The following is an 18,844-nucleotide window of genomic DNA, read 5'->3' as shown; positions in this document are numbered from 1 at the left end:
GTCTTTTTCACCAACAGAAGTTGGTCCAATAAAATATATTACCTCAACCACCTTGTCTCTGGGTTATAGTCCACAGAAACTATGCAAGCCTCCCTGGTAACATGCATGCAGAGACTACTCCATAGCCAAGTGTACAGTCATGAACACCTGTTTACTCTGTCAGAAAGAAGGGTTCTTGTAAATGTCAATACCATACCTCTTAATCTTCAAGCTTGCCAATGAATGACACAAGCAAGCAATATTGGCAAATGATTAAAATATGGAACATTTATGTTTCATTTTATGTTGTACCATAATTAACATATTATAACTGTTTTAACTATAAAACCTGTTTTAAGGGTATTTTCTCACTGCATGAATAAACCAGTTTTAAACAAAAATCTGGGAAAACAAATTCCATCGTGTGCAATGAGAAGGAAGACCTATTTGGATTGTCAGCAGGGTCTGAACTCTGGACCATGAAATCTCCAGCAGGGACCTCTACCCCTTGAACTGTTATCCTCTATTTGGATCTACCAGTAGAGAAGGAATTGATATACACTTTGCCAGCAAGTTGCACAATTATCTCTTAGACAACAGCAAAATGATGGAGATCAGGAATCTTGGTTTCTATTCAGGTTCTGGGAAGGGAGTGCGGTATGGTGGCTAGAATAGTGGTTATTTAGAGACAGGATAGCTGAGCACATAGATCTGGCACATTCATTCTGACAGGCAGTGTGGCTGAGTGGACAAGACTTAGGTCTACGATATGATAAAAACTAGGTTTTTATTCTCAGCTCTCCCTGAAGTGACCTTGTGAAATCTTTCAGTGAACTTATTTATAAAATGAAGAAATGATGCTTGACTGACTTCTTGGGTAGGTTATGAAGCCCTTGCTCAATTATAAGGAGTCGATAGTAGACAGAAAAATAAACAGCAATCAGTACAAGGGAGGTGAGACCTCCTAGCTCCAGCTCAGTGAACGGTGCCCTAGGCTACTTGATTCTCTCTCCCTGTTTCTGGAACATTGCTTGTCTTGGCAGTGCAACGGAACAGCAACCTAATGCAACTTCAATGCCGAAGATCCCACAAAATCTGCTACAGTTCAGAGCTCTGATCATTACTCTGTCTGTTCACAAAAGCGAGGAAGCAGGGGGAGAATGGTGGGGCAGTACTCCATTTACAATACATTCATGCCTGCAAACCACAACAAAACTGGTAGATCGAAAGCTTAGCTCGGCCCATTACTTTTGATAGCATTCCTTCAATCCAACTTACCAAGACACTGCATAATGAACACTGCTTTTTTCGTTCATATGGTGTAAGTTTAGGTGCATAATCAGTATTAGCATGTCTGCCACTGCTTAATTCAGCTGCCTTTTCTTTCCTCTGTTCAATTTGTTCCATGTGTCTCCGAATGCTTTCGTCATGCTAAATAAAACAACAAATGGTAAACAACATGAAATAAAAATAAACAGAAATGAACAATGTTCAGAAATACCAAGGTTTACTAAGTACTGTCTAGTTCTAGATGATGAAAAGTTAAATTGAAACTTATGTATAATACCTTCCAAAATGCCAAAAAGGATGTGTTATTACTTATTGATATAATTTAAAATATTAACACTATACTGTTATTTATGTAGACTAGTATCACTCCATCATCTTTGGTAAATCTAGTCCTATGGTTTTCTGTTGCATTTAGTTTCTGAGCTCATGTTGTATTTCTTCCTCAGGAAGAATTCTGAGTCAGAATCCATACAGACATTACTGGTGTAATCATGCTTGCTCTGATGAACTGAAAGCAAAATGGCACCAATTAAAATGGTATAAATGATTTATTATTAATATTTAGATTGCAATAAGGATTACAGTCTCTAGACCCTTTCAAACAATGCTTTGTTTATCAACCACAACAAGGATGGCCCAAACCCTATATATTACCTAATACTAGAAATTGGCTTATAAGCATCAACTGTATGACAAACAATGACATTTCACAATAGGAGCACGTGTAGCAAAAGTGCTTCTTAATTAGTGGGATCAACAGTAGAGAATTACTTAGAGATGAAAGAACAGTCTGTTTTTTAAAATTATACGATTGTATAGACCTACCGCAATGGGCCCCAGATCCTGATGGAGACTAGTAGATACTCCTATCATGCTATTACTACTACTAATATTCTGTGACTTTGATAAAGGTTTTATTTTCTCATTTCACCAGAATTTCAAAAATAGCACTTAGTACTTTGGAAATCTCTATGCCTCTCAAAATAGAATAGATATATGTTCAAACTTCTTATCATTTGGTCTTTGGTTCTTTATAAGGTAGGAGTTTCACAAGCTGTTTTGCCATACTGCAGCATCCTACCTAACATTCCCAATCCTACAACTGATTCCACATGACTGGAGGAACCCTGTGTTTCTGCAGAGACCCAGTGAAATTGACAGGCATCTGAGTGGATCCAGTTGCAGGACTGAGACCATATTCTATGCAGTGAAGAGGAAGGAACATGCCATACTTCCATTACTGATACTTGTGAAGACCCATAAAATGGCATCATTTCCCATGTCCTCTTCTGTGTAACTCTGGTGTGTAGACTGTTTTCACCAAACTGTATATTTCAGTTTTAATTTTTTTTTTACCAAGACGTTTATTTTTGCCAGAATTTCATTTTAATAGTAAGATTAGAAATTCAAAATTATTTTGACTTTCTTCAAAAGTACAAAATCATTTAGACCTAACTTTGATCCCACACTAGGTTCACCCTAATGTAATTCCATTGACTTCTATGGCATTATTTCTGATTTACAGTGTCAGTGAGAGCAAAATCAGACCCATCTTCATAAGCCAGATGTCTAGATAAAAATCCTGAACTACAGTAGCAAAATTCAAGGTATGATATGGCTCTACTGTAATGACTTTGCTAAATAAAATGTACTTAAAGAAAATAACGTTGTGGAAATTCTATTGTAAATAAAATGTATTTTCAGTTAGAAAGACTATTACTCCCTTTATACCTTCAGCTGAATCTTTTTCTGTAGCTCCTCCATTGCTTCTTGTTGAGCTGCAGTGAGAGCTGCCAGCCTCTCCTCTCGATCTCTACCAAGGGAGAATATGTATTATAGCAAAAGTGGTAAAGGTATGACGTATACATTTATAGTTATAATATATATTTGAGATGGGGAAAGAAAATCAGAGAAGGCATTAACTGCCATTTAAGTTAAAGGTAGCTCAGGAGGGAGATAAAAGGAGTTCAGCAGAAACTAGATTAATTACTGAAGATAATAGATGCATTTAATCTTGATGGTCTCCTAACAGCAGACACCTGAGACCTTGTTCCAGATTCCAGACCCCACTCCAGTGTAGTTCAGAGCAGGTATAGATGACATGGTGGTAAAAAACACTAATGAATGTGATGTCCTGTCTACACTAGCACTTCCACTGTTGCTACCTCTTGTGAAGCGACAACAGGGAGTAAAACATTGGTGACTTTCCCCAAAACGTCTAGTGCAGACAAGGCCAATCACAGAGTCACACAACAGTTGGGGAAAATGCTTGAGACAGAAAATGATGATGGCTAAAGGTCTGATCACAGCAGCTTTCTGAAGTTCTACAAATTAAGCTTTACTGCTGTTTTTGCTGTTTCATATATACTCTTGATCAAAGCAATAAGAAATATGTGCATATTGTAAATAAAAGAATTTACAAGACAATTGCTAGCCAGAGGACCGAACTTACTAGCCATATATTGACATGCAAGATGCATGAAAGACCCACAAGCAAGTCCCATGTGCAAAACCCTGGTGAACCCACCTTCCGCACTGAGAAGAAATAAAAGGTGCTGTCTCTAAATCCTACTAGGTGGCCCCATCTTTAGTCTCAGGCTAGTGAGTGTTTATGCATTTGAAGTCACCTTTGCTTCCATCTGGCTGCAAGAAGGCGATGCTTACTGATGCGAGGGAGAGAAAGGTTTCTTACATCTCCCCTGCTTTTTTTCTTTTAGTCCTGCAGCCCCATGAATATTCAAGTGCTTTTCTCTGGTGCTGATGATTGTAAAAACTGTAAAAGTGACATGATTCTCAACAGTTTCACTGCTCCCTGCAGGGTTCTGAATAGTTCAGAGAAATTTTCCAGTCTTAAGTTCAATCTGCCGCTGCTTCTGCGGAAAGCCAAGAGCAGAGCACAGGCACTTGAACTAACAATCAAGAAGACAGTGCCTCATCAGTTCATATCTGGAAAATTATCTTTGAAACCGTAAGTATTAGAAACTTTGTTCTTTTAGAACGAAGCTTAAATTCTGCAGAAATTAATTATTACGGTCACACATTCAGCAGGGCAAGTTTCCCACTTGCCAATAGCAACTGAGAAAATGGAATTTTCAAACCTTAATCATAAATTAGAATACAGTTGGCTGCTGTTAATGTTTGTATAAAGATAAGCAGCCTGGGTAGGGGCCAAAAGAGGTCATGGAAGCACAACGCATGCAGTTTTGGCTATGCTCAGCAATGAAGAAGGCACTTACATCAATTATGCATCTAATACATTGATACACACAATACAAAACCTTTGGAATCAATTCTAGTAACTGCTTATTTCATGTACTTGAATCAAGGACCTAGGCGCAACTACAGCTAACTGAGGGATGCTACACAGAACAGAAATAAAACAAAGGTCCAAGGATGTCCAAACTGGGTTGAAGGGAATATGTTGCACACAAAGAGGTGAGCATTTGGTTTTGTGGACATATCCCCTTTCCTATAGGTTGAACCCATAAAAAAGTCAAAGCTCACCCTTGCCTCACTGAGTAGCAGAACAAAGTGAAATGCTCTAGAGATGGTGGAGAGAGACAAGGTGGGTGAGGTGATATCTTTTATTTGACCAACTTCTGCTGGTGAGAGAGACAAGCTTTTGATCTACACAGAACTCTTCTTCAGGTCTGGGAAAGGTACTCAGAGTGTCACAACTAAACACAAGACAGAACAGATTGTTTAGCATAAGTAGTTAACACATCGTCTTAGGACTTGTCTACACTTGAAATGCTACAGCAGCACAGCTGCAGTTGAGCCACTGTAGCATTTCAAGTGCAGACACTGCCTATGCTGCCAGGAGAGGCTCTCCTATCAGCATAGCTAATCCACCTGCCCAAGAGGCAGTAGCTAGGTCAACAGAAGAATTCTTCTGCCAACTTAGTGCTATCTACACAGAGATTTAGATCAGCTTAAGTATGCTGCTCTGGGGTGTGGATTTTTCATATCCCTGGGCAACGCAGTTATGCTGACCTAATTTTCTCGTGAAGACCAGGCCTAAGAGAGACAAGGTGGGTGAGGTAATATCTTTTATTGGAGCAACTTCTGTTGGTAAGCAAGACAAGCTCTTGAGCTTTCCCAGAGCTCTTGTTCAGGTCTGGAAAATATACTCAGAGGGTACAGGACTAAAAGACCTGTGGCCCAGGCCATCTGACTTGGGCTTGCAGGGCTCAGGCTGAGGGGCTAAAAATTGCTGTGTAGATATTTGGGCTCAGGCTGGAGTCCTGGCTCTGGATCACTCCCCACTTGAGAAGTCCCGAGCTCGGCCTCTAGCCCGAAAGTCTACACAGAAATTTTACAGCCCCGCAGCCCGAGTCCCACAAGCACAAGTCATGGCTGACTTATGCCAGCGATGAGTGTTTAATTGCCTTGTAGACATACCCCAAGTATCTCATCTAAATACAAGGTGGAACAGATTGTCTGGCATAAGTAGTTGACACATATTTCAAGGGACCATTCAAGGTGAAGTGGCCTTTAACACTTCTCCAGTCCTGCCCCAGTCCTCAAGGAACAGGAAAAAAAAAGCTTGTCAGGGGAAGTTTAAGTGGGTTACGGATTGTTGTAATAAGCCATAAATCCAGCATCTCTATTCAGTGTATGATTTTTAATATCTAGCAAAGTTATGAAATTAAGCTCCCAGACTCATCTTCTGAAAGTGTTGTTCAGGTTTTCTTTGAGGATGAGGACCTAGAGGTCAAATACAGAGTGACTGCTTTGTGAAAAGTGTTCACCCACAGGTGATATGGTATTTTTGTCTTTTATCATTTTTGTGAGAGTCCAACTGAGAGCACAGTGATTGTATTATTTTACCCACATAGTTTTTATTGGGGCATTTAGTACACTGGATGAGGTACACCACATGTTATGATAGGCATGTGTAGAACCCATGGACCTTGAAAGGTGTATTGTGGAGGATGCTGATCATTGTAACAGTGGAGATATGTCTATAGGTTTTTCATCTTTTGTTCTAGCAAGGTCTGGTACTGCTTTGAGTTGGTGTGTCCTGGTCTGTGTGGAGTATGCTTCTGATGGAGAGGCTGGGGGTTGTTTGAAGGCCAGAAGAGGAGGTTCAGAAAAGATTTCTTTCACAATGTGGCCCCATCAAGTATGAGTTGCAATTGTCTAATGATACCCCATATGGGTTCCAGTGTGGGGTGGTAGATGATATCTAGAGGTGTACAGTTGGAGGGGGAACCCATACAGGAAACATGGACTGAACAGAGGTACTGGATTTATGGCTTATTACAACAATCTATAACCCCCTTAATACAACCCCCAAGTTCCCGCCCCCTTTCCTCCCTATGACTGGAGGGTTAATAGGCCACTTCACCTTGGTTCCTTGAAATGTGTGTTAACTATTTATGCTAAACAATCTGTTCCATCTTCTATTTAACTATGACACTGAGTATGTTTCCTGGACCTGAAGAAGAGTGTTGTGTAAGCTCAAATCCTTGTCTCTCTCTCCAACAGAAGTTGGTTCAATAAAAGATATTACCTCATCCACCTTGTCTCTCATATCCTGGGACAAACATGGCTACATCAGCACTGCATACAACGTATTATAAGAGAGCATTCATCGTGAACTGGCCTGTTAGCTGCTAGAGCAGCCCTGGAGAACTTGAATCTCCTCTAAAGTTCAGTGCTTTGAATGAGTTGTAAGACTCTCAGCAAAACAGTCAATCATTCCAAAAAGGTCTTGGCAAACCTTCTTATGTAAACAATTTTGAATTATGGAAGGGGTAATTTATTTTAGTTGGTCTTCCCAGATCTAGACAGCTCAGTGTGTTACTCAAAGAAATATCACACTCAAAGCTAACAAGATCTACCCCAATCAGACAATATAGTCATCATGGTAATCTGAAACCAACATCTTCCTGCTGCTTTGGGGGCATTTCTGTTTTTGACTGTGCCTGCCATACTCTCTAATGAGAAAAATTAAACAATAGATATTCTGAAATAAAACTAATCTGAACAGCAAAAGTAGAAAGGGAAAAATATTAAAGAAAACTGAAAAGTAAAATATTAAGAAGTACTTTACTGAATAAACTAGCTCTGGTGAAGGCTTGCATAAACTTAAACTTAAAAACTTAAAACTTAAAAAATAAAAAAGCACAGAAAATATAGAAATACAGGCAGGGAGAACAAGGGTCACAGTGAATACTAGGCTCAATTGTCCTTTCAGAAAATGTAAGCGAACTCCTCCAATTGCCATGGGGGGGGGGGGGGGAAGGAGATGATGGATGAGACAAATTATGTACTTTATGTACTATCTCCCCTGAGGTACATAAGCAACACCTGCACTTTAGTCTTTTAGAAAATCCTGATTTTGGTTTTAAAGAACTCCTGACTCACACTACACACCCAAAGAACACAACGTCCAAAATGGATTATGCAACAGAACTTATTTTAGAGAACATATTTGTTTTCTTCCTCTATGTGACATCAAAATTAAGACAAAGATAAGATAACTCTATGGTTTTTGAATCAATATTTTAACGTAGATAAAAATTCCTAAGACTCAATGCCCCTAAGTATGAAACATAAATATTACTCCTTACATAGCTTACTGGTCCATATGTAAAACATATTTGTATATCATTAGGCTCAATAATACAGTTGTATGATTACTACCGACAGAAGTAGAATTTTCCATATTATGGATGTCATCTCTTTGGAATATAAAATGCTCAGAAATTGCATCTAAAGCCTTACTGGGAATCAAGCTAATGTACCATGAGGGCACATGGTCTCTTAATAGGCATTTTTACATACACTACCCCTTTCATAAGAAGGCTTTAATCACCACCAGATGCACAAAATGAGTGGATTTTGAAGAAAAGTTATGTAGATATTCCAAAATGACCCATTGCATTCTGTTTTAAGTCCTTTAGTATAAGATTCAAGTATTTCTAACAGCAAAATAATGAGCCACATCCTTGGGTCCCACTGAGCTATACCAGAATCCAAGAGGGAGGGTGACTTAAAGTCAAACTCACTCCCCTGAACCATGGCAGCAGGACTCATGTTTGGGCTGATTTATGTTAGAGAAACCTTTGGGCTACTCTAACATATGCCAGCTGCAATGCCCACTAAAGGCCATTCTACCAGTCCTGCGATAGACCCAGGACAGATGGGTACACCAGAGTAGCAGTATTGGGATCCAGGAAGTGGGCGGGCTAAAGGTTCCCCCCGGCATCCTAAGGGGGAGGTCCACAGGACCTGGAAAACCAAATAATTACGGGGGACAACTAATGAACAACAGGGACAGGAGTGCGGTCAAAGAGTCAAACGAAGAGAACTGGACGAGGACACCGAGCAGAGGACCCCGGACAGCACCCACTGCTCCTCAAAGGAGTCAAGGGAGTCAGTGGACGCCGCCCAGAGGAACCCTGCCCGGAGGTGTCAACGGACAGAGGATCGGAAATAGGCCCCACAGTCGCAGGAGATTCCATCGGCCAACCTCCCCACCCTGGTTTTATAGATGGCCACTTTATCCAGGGCCAGGAGGAGGCTGACCAGGAGGTCCCGTGACTTAGTGGGTCCACAGACAGGGAGTGCATAGATAAGGAGGTGAGGGGAAAAGTGCAACCAAAATCTTAACAAAATATTCGTGAGGAGCCGGAATAGGGGCTGCAGCCTGGCGCATTCCAGGTAGACGTGCGCCAGGGTTTCCCTCACGCCACAAAAGGGGCAGGTGCCCGGGATTGGGGTGAACCGTGCCAAGTACATGCCCGTGCTCACGGCCCCATGAAGGAGCCGCCAACTGATATCCCCGGCGGGCCTCGGGACTAAGGTTGGCTGGCCCACCGGGGCTCCTCACCCTCTAGAGGTGGCAGGATGTCCTGCCACTTTGTGTCGGGGCGGACCGCGAGGGTGAGGACATGAAGGGTGTGGAGCACGAGCGTGTAGAGATGTTTCCTTGGCGTGGTCTGGAACCGGACCGGCTGCAGCTCACGTAGCCGGCTCACGGTGAAGGGGTCAGTCAGGTCCACGGGGCAGGGGCCCGATGAAAAGGTCCGGAGGGCCTGGGGTGGAGGGTGGGCAGGGCGCGCCCTCTCGCAGGACCCGGTCAAGGTAAACCGGAGCAGCGGGCGGCAAAGCAGCCCTCACCTCCTGAAGTACGCGCAGGGGAGTACGAGGTCTGGAGAGCCCCATGCGCTGAGCGAGCATCAGGGGATCCAGCCAGTCTCCCCGGTCATAGTCCAGGAGGTCTCCGACTCTGGTGACTTCTGCCAGGACCAACCTCTGGCGCACCGAGGGGGACTCCGCCACCTGCACACAGAGCTGGGGGTTGTGTAGCAGGGGCTCCGCGAGGAGATCTTCCCCCACGGAGGCTGCCATGGACCTGGTCACTGTGAACAGTTTCCAGGTCCGGAGGAGGTCCTGGTAGAAGACCAGCAGCTCGGAGAGGTCTCACGGAAGACCCCTCGGATGGAGATAAAGGAGCTGCCGGTCATATCGGAGCCCTCGGAAGCGGCGCAGGAAGGCGTGCGCCAGTACGTTCCACGCCAGACTACCTGCACCATAAAGGAGCCGCTGCAGGGCCTGGAGGTGGAAGACATGGACCTGAGTGCGGAGACACTTCAGGCCCTGCCCTCCCTCCTCCAGGGGTAGATGGAGAACCCCTGCAGAGACCCAGTGCAGTCCTGACCAGAAGAACTCCAGAATCAACTTCTGGAGGTTGGCCAGGAAATCCGCGGCCGGGACCAGGGTGCTGAGCCGGTACCAGAGCATGGACAGGACTAGTTGATTGAGCACCAGTGCCCGCCCTCAAAGGGACAGACACCGGAGTAGTCCTGTCCATCTCTGCAGCTGCTCTACCACCCTGCCCTCTAAACCGTGCCAGTTCTCCGGTGGAGATGGATGCGTGGCAGAAAGGTAAACCCCGAGATAGAGCAGCGGACCCGCGCTCCACCGGATGGCCTGAAGCACGGGTGGGAGGGAGCTCGCCTGCCGCCAGTCCCCTACCACCAAGCCAGAGCTCTTGACCCAGTTGACCCGGGTGGAGGAGGCTGCCGAGTAAACGGCCTGGCAAGCCTCCACCCACGCCAAGTCACCCGGGTCCTGGACCACGAGGAGCACATCGTCGGCGTATGCCGACAGGACCAGCCGCAGCTCCGGCTCCCGTAGCGCCAACCCTGTCAACCTCCTGCGGAGGAGACAGAGGAAGGGCTCGATCGCCAGAGTGTACAGCTGGCCCAAGAGGGGGCACTCCTGCCGTACTCCTCGCCTGAAGCTGACCGGTTCGGTCAGGGTCCAGTTGAGCCTGACCAGACACACTGTGGAGGCGTACAGCACCTGGAGAAAACCCACAAACTGGGGTCCGAAGCCAAACGCTCGCAGAGTGCTCAGGAGATACCCGTGATCCACCCTGTCGAACGCCTTCTCCTGATCCAGGGACAGGAGGGCGAACGACAGACCGTCCCTACACCCGAGTTCCAAAAGGTCCCGGACCAGATACAGGTTGTCGAAGATGGTGCGGCCCAGGACGGTGTAGGTCTGGTCTGGGTGGATCACGTCCGCTAGCACGGATCCTAGCCGCAGCCAGATGGCTGTCGCTACGACCTTGTAGTCCGTGCTGAGGAGCGGGACGGGACGCCAATTTCGTAAATCGCGGAGGTACAGCAGAGTAACCTTATTGGGATCCAGGAAGTGGGCGGGCAAAGCCCACCCACTGCTAAAGGATCCCCCCCAGACTAAGGGGGGGGTCCACAGGACCTGGAAAACCAAGTAATTACGGGGGACAACTAATGAACAACAGGGACAGGAGTGCGGTCAAAGGGTCAAACGAAGGGAACCGGACGGGGACACCGAGCAGAGGACCCCGGACAGCGCCCACTGCTCCTCAAAGGTGTCAAGGGAGTCAGTGGACGCCGTCCAGAGGAACTCTGCCCGGAGGCGTGAACAGAGGATCGGAAATAGGCCCCACAGTCGCAGGAGATTCCATCGGCCAATCTCCCCACCCTGGTTTTATAGATGGCCACTTTATCCAGGGCCAGGAGGAGGTTGACTAGGAGGTCCCATGACTTAGTGGGGCCACGGACAGGGAGTGCGTAAATAAGGAGGTGAGGGAAAAAATGCATCCAAAACCTTAACAAAATATTCGTGAGGAGCCGGAATAGGGGCTGCAACCTGGCGTATTCCAGGTAGACATGCGCCAGGGTTTCCCTCACGCCGCAAAAGGGGCAGGTGTCCGGGATTGGGGTGAATCGTGCCAAGTACACGCCCGTGCTCACGGCCCCGTGAAGGAGCCGCCAACTGATATCCCTGGCGGGCCTTGGGACTAAGGTGGAATAGAGACTGGCCCACCGGGGCTCCTCACCCTCTAGAGGTGGCAGGAGGTCCCGCCACTTTGTGTCAGGGCGAGACGCGAGGGTGAGGACATGAAGGGTGTGGAGCACGAGCGTGTAGAGATGTTTTTTTGACGCGGTCTGGAATCAGAGCGGCTGCAGCTCGCGTAGCCGGCTCACGGTGAAGGGGTCAGTCAGGTCCACGGGTAAGGGCCCGATGAAAAGGTCCGGAGGGCCTGGGGTGGAGGGTGGGCGGGGCGCGCCCTCTCGCAGGACCCGGTCAAGGTAAACCCAAGCAGTGGGCGGCAAAGCGGCCCTCACCTCCTGAAGTACGCGCAGGGGAGTACGAGGTCTGAAGAGCCCCATGCGCTGAGCGAGCGTCAGAGGATCCAGCCAGTCTCCCCGGTCGTAGTCCAGGAGCTCTCCGGACTCTGGTGACTTCTGCCAGGACCAACCTCTGGCGCACCGAGGGGGACTCCGCCACCTGCACACAGAGCTGGGGGTTGTGTAGCAGGGGCTCCGTGAGGAGATCTCCCACGGAGGCCGCCATGGACCTGGTCGCTGCGAACAGTTTCCAGGTCCGGAGGAGGTCCTGGTAGAAGACCAGCAGCTCGGAGAGGTCTCACGGAAGACCCCTCGGATGGAGATAAAGGAGCTGCCGGTCATATCGGAGCCCTCGGAAGCGGCGCAGGAAGGCATGCGCCAGTACGTTCCACGCCAGACTACCTGCACCATAAAGGAGCCGCTGCAGGGCCTGGAGGTGGAAGACATGGACCTGAGTGCGGAGACACTTCAGGCCCTGCCCTCCCTCCTCCAGGGGTAGATGGAGAACCCCTGCAGAGACCCAGTGCAGTCCTGACCAGAAGAACTCCAGAATCAACTTCTGGAGGTTGGCCAGGAAATCCGCGGCCGGGACCAGGGTGCTGAGCCGGTACCAGAGCATGGACAGGACTAGTTGATTGAGCACCAGTGCCCGCCCTCAAAGGGACAGACACCGGAGTAGTCCTGTCCATCTCTGCAGCTGCTCTACCACCCTGCCCTCTAAACCGTGCCAGTTCTCCGGTGGAGATGGATGCGTGGCAGAAAGGTAAACCCCGAGATAGAGCAGCGGACCCGCGCTCCACCGGATGGCCTGAAGCACGGGTGGGAGGGAGCTCGCCTGCCGCCAGTCCCCTACCACCAAGCCAGAGCTCTTGACCCAGTTGACCCGGGTGGAGGAGGCTGCCGAGTAAACGGCCTGGCAAGCCTCCACCCACGCCAAGTCACCCGGGTCCTGGACCACGAGGAGCACATCGTCGGCGTATGCCGACAGGACCAGCCGCAGCTCCGGCTCCCGTAGCGCCAACCCTGTCAACCTCCTGCGGAGGAGACAGAAGAAGGGCTCGATCGCCAGAGCGTACAGCTGGCCCGAGAGGGGGCACTCCTGCCATACTCCTCGCCTGAAGCTGACTGATTCGGTCAGGGTCCAGTTGAGCCTGACCAGACACACTGCGGAGGCGTACAGCACCTGGAGAAAACCCACAAACTGGGGTCCGAAGCCAAACGCTCGCAGAGTGCTCAGGAGATACCCGTGATCCACCCTGTCGAACGCCTTCTCCTGATCCAGGGACAGGAGGGCGAACGACAGACCGTCCCTTCACCCGAGTTCCAAGAGGTCCCGGACCAGATACAGGTTGTCGAAAATGGTGCGGCCCGGGACTGTGTAGGTCTGGTCTGGGTGGATCACGTCCGCTAGCACGGACCCTAGCCGCAGCCAGATGGCTGTCGCTACGACCTTGTAGGTCCGTGCTGAGGAGCGAGACGGGACGCCAATTTCGTAACTCGCGGAGGTACAGCAGAGTAGCAGAAGGCAGATATACTGGCCACTGGATTAACAGTTTTCTGTTCCCTGACTGACCAGAGCAGGGGCTGTTCCCGAATGAGAACACCTGTCTCCAATTAACCTGCAAAGAGTCAGGTGAGGCCATTAAGCTAATGTGACCACCTGACTCTAATTAAGGCCCCTCTGATAATATAAAAGGGCTCACTCCAGTCAGGCAGAGAGGAGCGGAAGTGTGGCTGAAGGGCTGGTTAATGAAGACATCCTCAAGTCATTGGTAAGGGAGCCCTAAGGTAAGGGTGAAGAAGGAGGGCTGCAGGGAAGTGGCCCAGGGAAATGTAGCAACTCTGGCAGTAAAAGGTTGGCTGCCAACAGCTGCTACCATTAGGGTCCCTGAGCCGGAACCTGGAGTAGAGGGTGGGCCCAGGTTCCCCCCAACCCACCACTACAGAAACACCTCCTGGGAGGGGAAAACAGGCCCCTGTCAGGACAGGAGGCTAAACTGTTTTGGCATGAGGCTGTAGGAGCAACAGAGACTGGGAACTCTCTCACCAACCTCCATTGCTGGCTTATGATGAAAAGGACTCAGTAGACTGTATCCCTGGCCCTAGAGAGAGGGCTATGTGGAGGGTTGCAGTGAGCCTCTGAAGCTAGCATAAACTGCCTGGAAGCGCGGGACCCATGGGGACAAGGTCTGCCACAGTCCAAATCACAGGGTTGCAAGACGCTGTGGCCACACCTCTTCCTATCCTTATCCCTATGCCAAGGGAGGAGAACCAGGAATGGATGGCATAGAGTTGGTATGCTGACTCTATGCCACCAGAGAATTTCTCTAAGTAAAGGATTCCTCTATTTCCCAGCGGCTCTTTTAGGGCAGCTTTCTTCCCACTGTCTACCACTGAAATGGGCAAAGGGGACAGAATAGGATTTGACCTATACCCCTTTTGAATAGTATGCAGTTAATAAAGCATGGAGCCACACACTGAACTAATGAGGATAAAACAAAATATCAAATAGCAGGCTTCTGTGGAAAAAAAAGTATGTAATTAAAAGACTATCCTAATGCACGGGGCGTCAAATTAAAGTTGTACAGGCAACCTTATGTCTAGCATTTCCTAACTTTTGAGTGCTTGACTTTGCAACATTAACACTCTTAACAAATCTTTTTGATAGAATTTCCAGCTTTTTAAAAAAAACAAACTGATAAAAAAATTCTTGTTGAATTTGAGTGGAATCATAGCTTCTCAGCACAGAACTAATGGAGTAATGGCTAGCAGTAGTAGGCTGTCATCCCCTATGTGGACCAGCCACTGGAGGGGAATGAGATGCACACTTTATCAGCAGGTTTCACTGATATTTGCTGACAGCAGAAGAAAGCTGAGGCTTGGGATCTTGAATTCCATTCCAGGTTCAGTAGGGAAGCATGGTATAGCAATCAAAGATGCTCCTGTTCCAGTCTTGTCTGTTACAAGATATTGGACTAGACAGACCATAGGTCTGATCAAATATGGCAATTCTTATGTTCCTGTTGACTGAGCATTTCGGGGATGGGAGACAAGAAGAGGCAGAAATGATTTTTAGGTATGGCAAAACAGGATCACTTACCCACAATAACTAGTTTTCTGATTCCACTTCTTCCACCGAGGCACAATGTAGATGTTGCATGCCTAGCAACATGGACACAACTATTTTTGAGCAAGAGTTGAGCAACTGTAATTCCCTTAATCAACATTCCACTGACTGAAGGCAAGTCTACACTAGAAGCACTACAGCAGCTCAGCTGCACTGGTGCACCTATGCTGCTGTAGTGTGTCTGGTGAAGACGCTCTATGCTAACAGGAGAAAGCTCTCCTATCGGCATAATAAAGCCACCTCTGCAAGAGTTAGTAGCTATGTCAGTGGGAGAAGCTCTCCCACTGACTTAGCGCTGTCCACACTGGCACTTAGGTCGATGTATCTTACATTGCTTATTCACAACCCTGAGGGATATAAGTTATACTGACATAAGTGGTAGTGTGTACAACCCTTGAAGGTATTAACTGCCCCTGAAATCATCCCTCAGTTCATTATCTCTAAAAGCCCAAGACGCCTATGAGGCTTTACCACTTTTGTTAGAAACTTGGGGTGAAGCCTATGTACTGCCTAATCTTTATGAAATATGGTATACAGTTGGTTTGGCCATCAGAGCCTGTTACTCCAAAATGCTCACAGCCAAGGTAGTGACCACTAGAAATGAGACTTTGAGTGACAGATGGTACAAAAAGCAACAATCTACAAGCCCCTTCCCTAAGTCTGGCTAACAAAAACTCAAATATCAAGGATAATTAGTCTCCTGGAAAGGGCGAGTACAGGTTCATAAGATCTTTTAAAAATTGTTTGAAGTAAGGATGGTAAAATATAAGAACAGCCATACTGGGTCAGACCAATGGTCCATCTAGCCCAGTATTCTATCTCCCCCTGTGGCCAGTACCAGCACTTAAGGAACAACGTACAGAACAGTGCAATTTTGGAGAGATCCACACATCTTACCTTCCTGGCTTCTGGCAGCCAGAGGTTTAGGGATGCCACTTGCATGGGGTTACACAGCTGACCAGCTTGGCTAAAGCCTTTGATAGACGTATCCTCCATGAACTTATCTAGCTCCTTTTTAAACTCTGTTATACTTCTGGCTGTCACAACATCCCATGAATTCCCCAGGCTGACTGTGTGTTGTGTGAAAAATTACTTCCTCTTGTTTGTATTAAACCTGCTACCTGTTATTTCATCAGATGACACCTGCTTTTCCTTTTGTGAGAAAGGAATAACACTTCTCTATTCATTTTTTTTCCATACAATTCAAGATTTTATAAATCTCTATCAGACCCCCACCTTAATTGTCAATTTTCTAAGCTAAACTGCCTACTCTTTTTAATCTTTCCTCATATGGAAACAATTCCATACCTTTGATCATCTTTGCTGCCTTTCTCTGAACGTTTTCCAGTTCTAGTGTATCCTTTTTGAGATGGGGTGACCAGAACTGGATTCAGTATTCAAGATGTGGGCACACCATGGATTTATACAGTGGCATTATGACATTTTCTGTTTTATTTTCCATCCCTTTCCTAATAGTTCCTAACATTCTGTTACCCTTTATGACCACAACTGTACATTGAGCTGTAGTGTTCAGAGAACTATCCACAATGACTCCAAGATCTCTTTCTGGGGTGGTAAAAGCTAATTTAGACCCCCCCCCTCCTTAGACATGTGTAGTTCAGATTATTTTTTCTGATGTGCACTACTTTGCATTTATCAACGTTGAATTTCATTTGCTATTTTGTTGCCCAGGCACCCAATTTTGTGAGATCCCCCTGTAACTCTTCGCAGTCAGCTTTGGACTTAATTATGTTGAATGGTTTTGTATCATCTGAACTCTTTGCCACTTCACTGTGCACTCCCTTTTCCAGATCATTAATGAATTTATTGAACAGCATAGGTCTCAGTACAGAATCTTGAAGGACCCTGCTGGTTACCTCTCTCCATTGTGAAAACTATTTATTCTAACTCTTTGTTTCATATCTTTTAACCAGTTACTGATCCAAGAGAGGACCTTCCCTGTTATCCCAGGACTACTGTGATAGACCCAGGCCAGTTGGGTACAGCAGAGTAATAATTTTTTTTTTTAGCTTGAGTTTTTTATTTTGAGGTCTGTGCTAGTTTGATCCCTGTTTAGCTGTGCTGCATGTTTAGCTGGTATACATTGTTTTTAGACAGTCATCCGAGCTCAGCAGAATAGAAGGCGGCCACCCACTGCACGGCCCCTCGCCCCATTAAGCCACATCAGACGTGCTTTCAGCTGAGGATGGCTTCAGTGTGGCTATACTGGCAACTGGATAAACATTTTTCTGTTCCCTGACTGACCAGAGCAGGGGCTGCTCCAGGCTAGGGTGGACACATGACTCCAATTAGCCTGTAAAGAGTCAGGTGAGGCTGTTAAGGTAATGTGAACACCTAACTCTAATTAAGGCCCCTCTGATACCTTAGAAGGGCTCACTCTAGCCAGGCTGAGGAAAGCCAGGGAGCCAAAGGAGAGGAAGTGCGGCTGAAGGGCTGGGTAATGAAGACACCCTCAAGCCACTGGAAAGGGAGCCCTAAGATAATGGTGAAGAAGGCGTTAAGAGAGAGACGCAGGGGAGCTGTGGGGAAGCGGCCCAGGGAAATGTAGCAACTCTGGCAGTGAAAGGTTGGCTGCCAACAGTTGCTGCCATTAGGTCCCTGGGCTGGAATCTGGAGTAGAGGGTGGCCCGGGTTCCCCCCAACCCACCACTACAGAAACACCTTCTGGGAGGGGAAGACAGGCCCCTGTCAGGACAGGAGGCTAAACTGTTTTGGCATGAAGCTGTAGGAGCAACAGAGACTGGGAACTTTCTCACCAACCTCCATTGCTGGCTTATGATGAAAAGGACTCAGTAGACTGTATCCCTGGCCCTAGAGAGAGAAGGGCTACGTGGAGGGTCACAGTGAGCCTCTGAGGCTAGCATAAACCGCCTGGAAGCGCCGGACCCACGGGGACAAGGTCGGAGCTCTGCCACTCTACTTAGTTTCCTTAAGAGCCTTTGGTGAGGAACCTTGTCAAAGGCTTACTGAAAATCCAAGTATGCTACATTGACTGGATCACCCTTATCCACACGCTTGTTGACACCCCCAAAGAATTCTAATGGATGGGTGAGGCATGACTTCCCTTTACAACAAACTGTGTTCATCTACATTTCTGATAATTCTGCTCTTTGCTAGTTTCTAACAATTTGCCCGGTACTGAAGTTAGGCTTATTGGCCTGTAATTGCCAGGATTGCCTCAGGAGCTCTTTTTAAAAATCAGCATTACACTATACTGTGGTCCCTTACATAACAACATGGTGCACAGAAACAACAGCTTGATGAATAAACACAGTTGTCAGGAATAGCTTTGATTACACCAGAGATAAGAAAAAAATCTAAATGAACTGAAACTAGAATAAAGGATTTTAACTTGAGCAACCTTTTATAATCAGTTCTATTTAGCAGCATAGCACTTCCTGGACTCCCAAACAACTGTCCGGATCTCCTCAGATAAGCATAAAACATTCTGTCCTAAAAATCTAACAGCCATGATGTCAGATAAAGGGACTTGAAGTCTGGATACACTGAACTGTTAGGAAAGAAATCTTTAACACAAGGGGAGAGCGAACAGACTACCTTGGAGTGGGGGAGGTTTAGGTTGGATATTAGGAAAAACTTTTTCACTCGGAAGGTGGTGAAACACTGGAATGCGTTACCTAGGGAGGTGGTGGAATCTCCTTCCTTAGATATTTTTAAGATCAGGCTTGACAAAGCCCTGGCTGCGATGATTTAGTTGGGGATTGGTCCTGCTTTGAGCAGGGGGTTGGACTAGATGACCTCCTCAGGTCCCTTCCAACCCTGATATTCTATG

At 46.9% G+C, this 18,844-nt stretch overlaps 1 protein-coding gene across 4 annotated transcripts in view; it reads right to left on the bottom strand.

The window, feature by feature from the left end:
* The window catches only part of SCAPER (S-phase cyclin A associated protein in the ER), a 358,776-nt gene that overhangs the window by 224,970 nt on the left and 114,962 nt on the right, over positions 1-18,844 (bottom strand). For all 4 annotated transcript variants that reach the window (XM_074966056.1, XM_074966057.1, XM_074966059.1 and 1 more), the window contains exons 19-20: positions 3,001-3,082; positions 1,258-1,410 (exon numbers count right to left, since the gene is read on the bottom strand). In XM_074966056.1, the coding sequence (XP_074822157.1) occupies positions 1,258-1,410; positions 3,001-3,082 (235 nt within the window). The remainder of the gene's footprint in view (positions 1-1,257; positions 1,411-3,000; positions 3,083-18,844) is intronic.

Source organism: Natator depressus, chromosome 10 (genome assembly GCF_965152275.1).
Source record: "Natator depressus isolate rNatDep1 chromosome 10, rNatDep2.hap1, whole genome shotgun sequence".
NCBI classification, from domain to species: domain Eukaryota; kingdom Metazoa; phylum Chordata; order Testudines; family Cheloniidae; genus Natator; species Natator depressus.
Note: the sequence above shows the minus strand (reverse complement) of the source record. Positions and strands in the feature narration are given on the sequence as shown.